Source organism: Silene latifolia, chromosome 4 (genome assembly GCF_048544455.1).
Source record: "Silene latifolia isolate original U9 population chromosome 4, ASM4854445v1, whole genome shotgun sequence".
Taxonomy (NCBI): Eukaryota; Viridiplantae; Streptophyta; class Magnoliopsida; order Caryophyllales; family Caryophyllaceae; genus Silene; species Silene latifolia.
In genome coordinates this window covers 2,551,637-2,562,802 of record NC_133529.1, presented here as the reverse complement: position 1 = coordinate 2,562,802, position 11,166 = coordinate 2,551,637, and the positions used below count along the sequence as shown (strand labels likewise).

Below are 11,166 nucleotides of genomic sequence, written 5' to 3'. Positions count from 1 at the left end.
GGTATGCCATAAACTAGCATTCATCGTTTCTCGGATAATCGTTAAAAATGTATTAATACTCGTTATCTGAGGCTGAAATCGAATAGGTTAACTCCTGAAAAGACCTCGGACGCGTGATAAAAAAACTGAGATAAAAAGAAACAGGGTCGGGTACGACCTCCCGAACGGCTCAAATTGAAGTGTATAATACACGGTTTTTCGGGGTTGGAGGGTACCGGAACAAAATTCTCCGGAAATCGCGCAGAAAGTTCCTCGGGTCAGATAAAGCGGCCACGCAAAATTTGAGTAGCAACGGAAGACATTTGGGGGTGCCGATATGCCATAAACCAGCATTCGTCGTTTCTCGGATAATCGTTAAAAATGTATTAATACTCGTTATCTGAGGCTGAAATCGAATAGGTTAACTCCTGAAAAGACCTCGGACGCGTGATAAAAAAACTGGGATAAAAAGAAACAGAGTCGGGTACGACCTCCCGAACGGCTCAAATTGAAGTGTATATACACGGTTTTCGGGATTCCAGGGCACCGGAACAAAATTCTCCGGAAATCGCGCAGAAAGTTACTCGGGTCAGATAAAGCGGCCACGCAAAATTTGAGTAGCAACGGAAGACATTTGGGGGTGCCGGTATGCCATTAACCAGCATTCGTCGAAACTCGGATAATCGTGAAAAATGTAATAATACTTGTTATCCGAGGCTGAAATCGAATAGGCTCACTCCTGAAATGACCTCGGACGCGTGATAAAAAAACAGGAAGAATAAGAAACAGGGTTCGGTACGACCTCCTGAACGGCTCAAATTGAAGTGTATAATACACGGTTTTTCGGGATTGCAGGGTACCGGAACAAAATTCTCCGGAAATCGCGCAGAAAATTCCTCGGGTCTGATAAACCGGCCACGCAAAATTTGTGTAGCAACGGAAGACATTTGGGGGTGCCGGTATGCCATAAACCAGCATTCGTCGAACCTCGGATAATCGTGAAAAATTTATTAATACTCGTTATCCGAGGCTGAAATCGAATAGGTTAACTCCTGAAATGACCTCGGACGCGTGATAAAAAAACCGGGATAAAAAAAAACAGGGTCCGGTACGACCTCCCGAACGGCTCAAATTGAAGTGTATAATACACAGTTTTCGGGATTCCAGGGCACCGGAACAAAATTCTCCGAAAATCGCGCAGAAAGTTACTCGGGCCAGATAAAGCGGCCACTCAAAATTTGAGTAGTAACGAAAGACATTTGGGGGTGTCGTTATCCCATTAACCAGCATTCGTCGTTCCTGGGATAATCGTTAAAAATGTATTAATACTCAGTATCTGAAGCTGAAATCGAATAGATTAATTCCTGAAATAACCTCGAACGCGTGATAAAAAAACAGGGAGAAAAAGAAACAGGGTCCGGTACGACTTCCCGAACGGCTCAAATTGAAGTGTATAATACACGGTTTTTCGGGATTGCAGGGTACCAGAACAAAATTCTCCGGAAATCGCGCAGAAAGTTCCTCGCGTCAGATAAAGCGGCCACGCAAAATTTGGGTAGCAACGGAAGAAATTTGGGGGTGCCGGTATGCCATAAACCAGCATTCGTCGTTTTTCAGATAATCGTTAAAAATGTATTAATACTCGTTATTTGAGGCTGAAATCGAATAGGTTAACTCATGAAATGACCTCGGACGCGTGATAAAAAAACAGGAAGAAAACGAAACAGGGTTCGGTACAACCTCCCGAACGGCTCAAATTGAAGTTTAATACACGGTTTTTCGGGATTCCAGGGTACCGGAACAAAATTCTCCGGAAATCTCGCAGAAAGTTTCTCGGGTCAGATAAAGTGGCCACGCAAATTTAAAGTAGCAACGGAAGATATATGAGGGTGCCGGTATGTCATAAACCAGCATTTGTCGAACCTTGGATAATCGTGAAAAATGTATTAATACTCATTATCCGAGGCTGAAATCGAATAGGTTAAATCCTCAAATGACCTCGGACTCGTGATAAAAAAACCGGGAGAAAAAGAAACAGAATCCGGTATAACCTCCCGAACGGCTCAAATTGAAGTGTAATACACGGTTTTCGAGATTCCAGGGTTCCAGAACAAAACTCTCCGGAAATCGCGCTGAAAGTTCCTCGAGTCAGATAAAGCGGCCACGAAAAATTTGAGTAGCAACGGAATACATTTGGGGGTGCCGGTATACCATAAACAAGCATTCGTCGAAACTCGGACAATCTTGAAAAATGTATTAATACTTGTGATCCGAGGCTGAAATAGAATAGTCTAACTCCTGAAATGACCTCGGACGCGTGATAAAAAAACCGGGAGAAAAAAAAACAGGACCCGGTACGACCTCCCGAACGGCTCAAATTGAAGTGTATAATACACGGTTTTTCGGGATTCCGGGGTACCGGAACAAAATTCTCCGGAAATCGTGCATAAAGTTCTTCGGATCACGTAAAGCGGCCACGCAAAATTTGAGTAGCAACGAAAGACATTTGGGGGTGCCGGTATACCATAAACAAGCAATCGTCGAAACTCGGATAATCGTGAAAAATGTATTAATACTCTTTATTCGAGGCTTAAATCGAATAGGTTAACTTCTGAAATGACCTCGGAAGCGTGATAAAAAACCGGTAGAAAAAGAAACAGGGTCCGGTACGACCTCCGAACGGCTCAAATTGAAGTGTAATACACTGTTTTTCGGGATTGCAGGATACCGGAACAAAAATTTCCGGAAATCGCGCAAAAAAATTCCTCGTGTCAGATAAAGCGGCCACGCCAAATTCGAGTAGCAACGGAAAACATTTAGGGGTGCCGGTATGTCATAAACAGCATTCGTCGAAACTCGGATAATCGTGAAAAATGTAATAATACTTGTTATCCGAGGCTGAAATCGAATAGCCTTACTCCTGAAATGACCTCAGACGCGTGATAAAAAACCGGGAGAAAAAAGAAACAGGGTCGGGTACGACCTCCCGAACGGCTCAAGTTGAAGTGTATAATACACGGTTTTTCGGGATTCCAGGGTACCGGAACAAAATTCTCTGGAAATATCGCAGAAAGCTACTCAGGTCAGATAAAGCGGTCACGCAAAATTTGAGTAGCAAAGGAAGACATTTGGGGGTGCCGTTTTGCCATAAACCAGCATTCGTCGAACCTCGGATAATCGTGAAAAATGTATTAATATTCATTATTCGAGGCTGAAATCGAATAGGCTAACTCCTGAAATGACCTCGAACGCGTGATAACAAAACAAGAAGAAAAACAAACAGGGTCCGGTACGACCTCCTGAACGGCTCAAATTGAAGTGTATAATACACGGTTTTTCGGGATTGCAGGGTACCAGAACAAAATTCTCCGGAAATCGCGCAGAAAGTTCCTCGTGTCAGATAAAGCGGCCACGCAAAATTTGAGTAGCAACCGAAGACATTTGGGGATGCCGGTATGCCATAAACCAGCATTCGTCGAACCTCGGATAATCGTGAAAAATGTATTAGTACTCATTATCCGAGGCTGAAATCGAATAGGTTAAATCCTGAAATGACCTCGGACGCGTGATAAAAAATCCGGGAGAAAAATAAACAGGGTCCGGTACAACCTCCCGAACGGCTCAAATTGAAGTGTAATACACTGCTTTTCGGGATTGCAGGGTACCGGAACAAAAATTTCCGGAAATCGCACAGAAAGTTCCTCGTGTCAGATAAAGCGGCCACGCAAAATTCGAGTAGCAACGGAAGACATTTAGGGGTGCCGGTATGCCATAAACAGCATTCGTCGAACCTCGGATAATCATGAAAAATGTATTAATACTCGTTATCCGAGGCTGAAATCGAATAGGCTAACTCCTGAAATGACCTCGGACGCGTGATAAAAAAACCTGGAGAAAAAGAAACAGGGTCCGGTACGACCTCCCGAACGGCTCAAATTGAAGTGTATAATACTCGATTTTTCGGGATTCCAGGGTACCGGAACAAAATTTTCCGTAAATCGCGCAGAAAGTACCTCGGGTCAGATAAAGCGGCCACGCAAATTTCAGTAGCAACGGAAGACATTTGGGGGTGCCGGTATTTGATAAACCAGCATTCGTCGAACCTCGGATTATCATGAAAATGTATTAATACTCGTTATCCGAGGCTGAAATCGAATAGGTTAACTCCTGAAATGACCTCGGACGCGTGATAAAAAAAAACTGGGAGAAAAAGAAACAGGGTCCGGACGACCTCCCGAACGGCTCAAATTGAAGTGTATAATACATGGTTTTTCGTGATTCCAGGGTACCGGAACAAAATTCTCCGGAAATCGCGTTGAAAGTTCTTCGGGTCAGAAATGTGGTCCAGTACGCCTTCCGAACAGCTGAAAATTGAAGTGTATAATACACGGTTTTCGAGAATCCGAGGTCCCGGAATAAAGATGTCCGAAAATCACACAGAAGGTTTCTCAGGTTAGATAAAGTGACCACATAAAATTTTGAGATGTAATAGAGGATTTTTAACGGTGTCGGTATGCAATAAACCAGCCTTGACTGAAAATCGGCTAATCGTTAAAAATCGAGTCGGGAAACTACTTATTCAACCTTGGATATATGGTAGAAAAAGCGGGTGAAAAAGAAACGTGGTCCGGTACACCTTCTGAACAGTTCAAAATTGAAGTGTATAATACAACAGTTTTCGGGAATCCGAGGTCACAGAATAAAAATGTCCGGAAATCACACGGATGTTTTCTGAGGTCAGATAAAGCGACCACATATATTTATAGAAGTAATAGAGGATATTTAACGGTGTCGGTATGCAATAAACCAGCCTTGACTGAAAATCGGCTAATTGTTAAAAATTGATTAACACACATTATTTGTGGTTGAAATCGAACAGGGTAACTCCTTAAGCGACCCCAGATTCTTGGTAAGTGAAAAACAAATGTTGTCTGGTTCGACCTCCCGAACGGCTCAAAATTGTAGTATGTATAATACACGGTTTTCGGGTTCCCGGGGTCCCGGAATGTCCGCAAATCACACGGATTTTCTCATGTCAAATAAAGCGGTCACACAAATTTTGAGGAGTAATAGAGGACACTTAATGGAGCGGGTACGAGATAAACTACTCCCGGCTAAAAATTAGATAATCGTAAAAAATAGATTAATACATATTTTCGGAATTCAAATCGAATCGGGCAACTCTTTAAGCGACCCCGATATATGGTAGAAAAATTGAGTTAAAAAGAACGTGGTCTGGAACATTTTCCGAACAACTCAAAATTGAAGTGTATTATATAATACATGGTTTTCGGGAATCCGGGGTCCCGGAATAAAAATGTCCGCAAATCACACGAAGGTTCCTTAGGTCAGATAAAGCGACCACATAAATTTTGTGAAGTAATGGAGGATATTTAACAGTATCGGTATGCAATAAACCAGCCTTGACTAAAAATCAGCAAAACGTTAAAAATTGATTAATACACATTATATGGGGTTCAAATTGAGTCGGGCAATTCCTTCAGCGACGTCGTATATATGGTAGAAAAAGCGGGTGAAAAAGTAATGTGGTCCGGTACGCCAACTAAACAGCTCAAAATTGATGTGTATAATACACCTTTTTCGGGAATCCAAGGTACCGGAATAAAAATGGCCGGAAATCAAACGAAAGGTTTATTAGGTCAGATAAATCGTCCACATATATTTTGAGAAGTAATGGAGGATATTTTACGGTGTGAGTATGCAATAAACTAGCCTTGACTAATAATCGGCTAATCGTTAAAAATTGATTAATACACATTAGTTGCGGTTCAAATCGAGTCTGGTAACTCCTTGAACGACCCTAGATATACGGTAGAAAAAGCGAGTGAAAAAGAAATGTGGTACAGTACGCCTCCTGAACAACTCAAAATTGAAGTGTATAATACACGCTTTCGGGAAGCCGAGGTCCCGGAACAAAAATGTTCGGAAATCACACGGAAGGTTCCTGAGGTCAAATAAAGCGACCACGAAAATTTTGAGAAGTAATGGAGGATATTTAACGGTGTAGGTATGCAATAAATCAGCCTTGGCTAAAAATCGACTACTAAACGTTAAAAATTGATTAACACACATTATTTGGTTTGAAATCGAATAGGTAACTGCTTAAGCGACCCCGGATTCATGGTAGAAATAGCGGATGAAAAAGAAATGTTGTCCGGTTCGACCTCCCGATCGGCTCAAAATTGTAATGCATAATACACGGTTTTCGGGGTCCCAGAACAAAAATGTCCGGAGATCACACAGAAGGTTTCTAAGGCTAGATTAAGCAGCCACATAAATTTTGAGAAGTTACAGATGACACTTAAGGGTGCGGGTATGAGATAAACACCTCTCGGCTAAAAATCAGATAATCGTGAAAAATATAGATTAATACACATTGTTCGGGATTCAAATCGAATCACATAACTCCATAAGCGCCCCAGATATACATGGTAGAAAAACCGGGTGAAAAAGAAGCGCAATCCGGTACGCCTCCTGAACAGCTCAAAATTGAAGTGTGTAATACATGGGTTTTCGGGAATCCGATGTCTAGAATAAAAATGTTCGGAAATCACACGGAAAGTTCCTCAAGTCAGATAAAGCAACCATTTAAATTTTCAAAAGTAATGGAGGATATTTAACGGTGCCGGTATGCAATAAACCAGACTTCGCTGAAAAATCGGATAATCGTTAAAAATTAATTAATCCACATTATTTAGCGTTGAAATCCAATAAGGTAACTCCTCAAGTGACCCCGAACACATGGTAGAAAGAGCGGGTAAAAAAGAAATGTTGTCCGGCTCGACCTCCCGAACGGCTCAAAATTGTAGTATAATACATGGGTTTCGGTTTCATGGGTCCCGGAACAAAAATGTCCGAAAATCACACGAAAGGTTTCTAAGGCTAGATAAAGCGGCCACATGAATTTTGAGAGGTAACAAGAAATTTAAGGGTGCAGGCATGAGATAAACTACCCTCGGCTAATAATCGTGAAAAATAGATTAGGGGTTTAAGTCGAATTGGGTAACTCTTTAAGTAACCCTGGATATATGGTAGAAAAAGCGAGTGAAAAAGAAACGCGGTCCATCTCCCGAATGAGTGTATAATAATACACGCTTTTCGGAAATCCGAGATTCCGGAACAAAAATGTCCTGAATTCACACGGAAGGCTACTCAGGTTTGATCTGTCATTTGACTTTTAAGAAGATAGAAGATACATGTTCAATTTTATTAAAATAAAAAAGAACAAAGACAACTATACAAAATGCATCCTGAAGTAAGTTGCTCAACTAGGTATCAGCAGCTCTGAATACTGTAAGTAGCGAAAGGAAGAGATTGATGATGTCGAGATACAAAGCAATAGCAGCCCAGATGAACTCGTCGTAGGTGTATCGCTTGATGAGGTTGTCAGTGTCGTATATGATGTAAGCACAGAAGAGGATGGATGCCAGACACCCATAGATCATCACGCCGATTTTTCCCAGCGGGAAGAATATCTGCACCACAAGCCGCCACCACAACGGTTAAGAAGTGAAAATTGCAAAGCTACCGGTCATAGACTTGTCAACCGCTTTGGTAGGAAATTTAGATGAAATCATCAAAATATAAAAAAATCGATCTACACAAGCCAGAAACGTACTAACTCAATCTGAACTCGAGTGACAGGCCTAGTCTAACAATAACGGTTGAAGAATGTGAGCAAGGAAAATGTATAACCGTATATAGTAGAGAGATTAACGTACCTGAATCATTGCAAAGATGATTAGCACAAATAAAGCGCCAAACAAGAAAGGACCCAGGAAGTTGAAGTCATGGCCTCTCTTTGCAGCCCAGAATGTGTAAAGAGTGAGACTTACGACAACTGCGGCTGTCAAAATTGCAGACTCCAAAATGACTTTCCCTGTAAAAAAAACAGAAGCGCCAATATCAGGCATGCATAGTACATGAACTGCCTAAACTTTGTTACCAGTCAAGTAAAGGAGGAGATGAGAAGCACACGACCTAGACCAGGCCGAATTTTATTAGGCGCATGGCACACCAAGGATCCCATGAAAACCAGGCACAAGGCGTGAGACAAGAGGAGCTGGCCGCTATTGGCGTTTTATTCAATGTCTGACTAGAGAATAGAGATTAATTAGAACTGGGCTAAGGTCGCCTAAGGCCAGGATCTATGTATTGCCTTATCCGCCACTTCACGAGGCACATTGCAACCCAATTTGTATTTCTAAGGATTCATACTTTCATAGACAGTGGCGTAGCCACATAGAAGGTAGTTGACCGCTTTCCGACAATTGACGTTTTTCACCATAAAAAATTGTTTGATTTGAAAATTTTATGTCTTTAAGACCCCGTAATAAAAGAAATGAATACAATTACATTAGAATTGACCCCACAACTAAACGATTCTGGCTCCGTCACTGTTCATAGAGACCACTTTATCATTTATATCCCAGCATAGCAGAACTTCCAAACCGAGGAACTCATGTTTAAATTGACACAAATAATTACGAAGTACAGTATATAAAATAACAGCATTTAATCCCGAGGCAAGGACTACTATATGAGATAGTCTTCTGTTTTCAGCTGATGTAGCAAGAAGGTAGTGTGAACCAGAAATCTAGAATAAGTCGCGACAGAGAAGTTACTTACCACTGGTATATGCACAGGTCAAGCCAACGGCAAATGCAAGCGAGATAGTGAAAATTCCGAGAAGCAGGTAATTCACTGGATGTTTCTGATGGTAGTAATACAACGGGCACAGCACTACATCAAATAGAACAGACACTAAATTAGCTCTAGCAAAATCATTTATCAAATATGCTCCCCGCAAATCCGCAATCACCTTTATGTTTCAAGTTCAAACCCTAAGATCATTCTATCCTCACAAGTAAATTTTCAGGCTAAGTTAAAACCATTAAGTGAATCTCAATCATCAACTTTGGCAGTGCCCGGAATTGTCGTGAATTTAATTTCCAAGGGTACTAATAGAATAAGGTAAACTTCAAAAATAACAACAAAAAAACTCGGTAAATTTTACTCCCTCTGTCCCGGTCAATTGTTGTCCTTAAGTTTTGTGCAACACAAAGACAAAGACTAATGAAAGAGGAGGGGACCAATTATTAAATGAGTCAATGATCAATTTGTTCATCAAGTTCATTCTCTTAATATAGAAAGGACAACAATTGACTGAGACCTCCCAAAATAGAAAAGGACAACAAATGACCGTGACGGAGGGAGTAACTGAATATCTCAGATTTTGCACCCCGTGGCTCCATCACTGGTGTCATTGCGATTACTATTCCATAATAACCTTGCTTAAAGCAGAGCATCAAGAATCATACAAGAACCGAGAATAAGAGTTAGCTCAAGTGGTAAGAGCTCTCTTACCCAACTATGAAATTGGGGGTTCGATTCTCACCCGCGACATAGAGCGCTCATTTGAACCAAAAAAAAATCATACAGAACTCACAAAAATCCACAAAAAATGCGCATGCAAACCTATATCATCCAAGAAAATTGGCCGAGGACATGAAAATTATTTCGGTTATCGGTTTTTCTAATGTGTACCCTTAGGGCAAGATCTAACAAACTTTTGCAAATTAACAAAAACAGGAACATACCCACAACAATTCAACAAAAATCCACAAAACCCCTCCAAATCCAACCCAAAATCAATTAAAGATGATAATATAGCAATTAAAAAGTCGTAAAATTTCGCAAATTCATAAAATTGAAACAAGCCCACAACAATTCAACAAAAACACAACACAAATCTCATAAATTCAACACAAAATCTATAAAAAAGAAAAGAAAGTCGAAACGATACCGATTAAAGGAGTGATTATAAGGAGAATATAACAAGCAAGACCACCACTTGTTGCAGTAAAGAAATGTGAAATTGGTTTAACTGTCACCACAACAGCCGCAACCGCTATCGTCACCAACAACTGTATTGCAATTATCGAGTACACTTTCCGGATAAAGCTCCATCTAAGTTCCGGGCTTTCTAACTGAACCGGGTACAATGGTTGGGCCCCACCAGTTTCAAGGTCATGTTTAGGGTAAGGTTGTTGCCACATGATTCTTACTTAAGGAATAAGGAAGAAGAAGATTGAAGATTTAAGAATTTGGGTTTCTTGGTGTTGAAGGTATTGTGTTAATGGCGGTTGTTTGATTGTTTTTTTGTGGGTTTGGGGTTTTATGGAGTAGTTTTTATCGGTGACGGAAATATGGAGAAACTTCACGAGTGTGTGAGAATTTGGTAGGAACGAGGAAGGTTCGAGGAGATTTATGTTGCTTTGGTTATGTAGGCTTCTGTTGAAGGCCTGATCCGATTCGATCCTATCCGATTTACTTTTAAGGTTCGATTCGACTTGATCCAAATGTTTCGAACAAAACGGTTTTTCTATTACAGATAGAAGACATTTGCATGAATTAGTTAGCCGTACCAGTATAATGTACGGTAAAACTTTCTTTACAGTTGTCAAAAAAAAAAAATTTATTTTAAGGATAATTCCCATGATACCCCCTAAGGTTTTCACTTTTCTCCCAAATACCCCCACTTTTATCAAAGAAAAGTTTGACGGGAGATATCTCTTAGTTATGAGATCGAAAAGCAGCGAATTCCTGTGGTATTAGTGGGTTTTTCTTATTTATTTATTTTTTTAATTATCTAACTCAGTATAAATATTACATAGTTTTGATTGAAGTATAAATTTAGAGAACACCGGAATATGGTGATTTTCCTTAAAATAAACATGTCCAGCTTATGGTATTAATTAGTATAAAGATGTTAAATAATTAGTATATTATATTTTGGAAACTATTAAAAAAGTAAATAAATCAAGCTAGATTTTCAAAAAATATAATCTTCCATAATTATTTCGACTTAATTAATTTAATACATATATGTAATATATTTAATGCATATATGTAATATATTTATTTCGAGTAGTGAGAGTAACAAAAGTAACCTTGGATATAGTAATCACTCATTGGATACTTAAAGAGTAAAAATAATTTTGTTTGTTAGTAGTGAAAAAAATTGTAGTAACATTGGATATAGTAATATGATAGTAATCACTAATCTGAATAGTCAAAGTATTAATATTAGCAGCGAGAGGGAGTAGTGAAAGTAACAGAAGTAACAACGGGAGTAGTGAAATTATCAATATTAATGTACAAGTA

General features: G+C 39.9%; 1 protein-coding gene across 1 annotated transcript; it reads right to left on the bottom strand.

The window, feature by feature from the left end:
- Positions 1–7,095: 7,095 nt before the first annotated feature.
- Positions 7,096–10,239, bottom strand: LOC141652540 (protein LIFEGUARD 2). The gene is made up of 4 exons (XM_074460059.1): positions 9,806–10,239; positions 8,629–8,742; positions 7,722–7,879; positions 7,096–7,475 (listed from the first exon to the last, which is right to left on the bottom strand). Exons 1-4 carry the CDS (start codon positions 10,056–10,058, stop codon positions 7,269–7,271), a joined length of 732 nt encoding a protein of 243 aa, XP_074316160.1. The 5' UTR covers positions 10,059–10,239; the 3' UTR covers positions 7,096–7,268.
- Between the last annotated feature and the right edge of the window lie 927 nt (positions 10,240–11,166).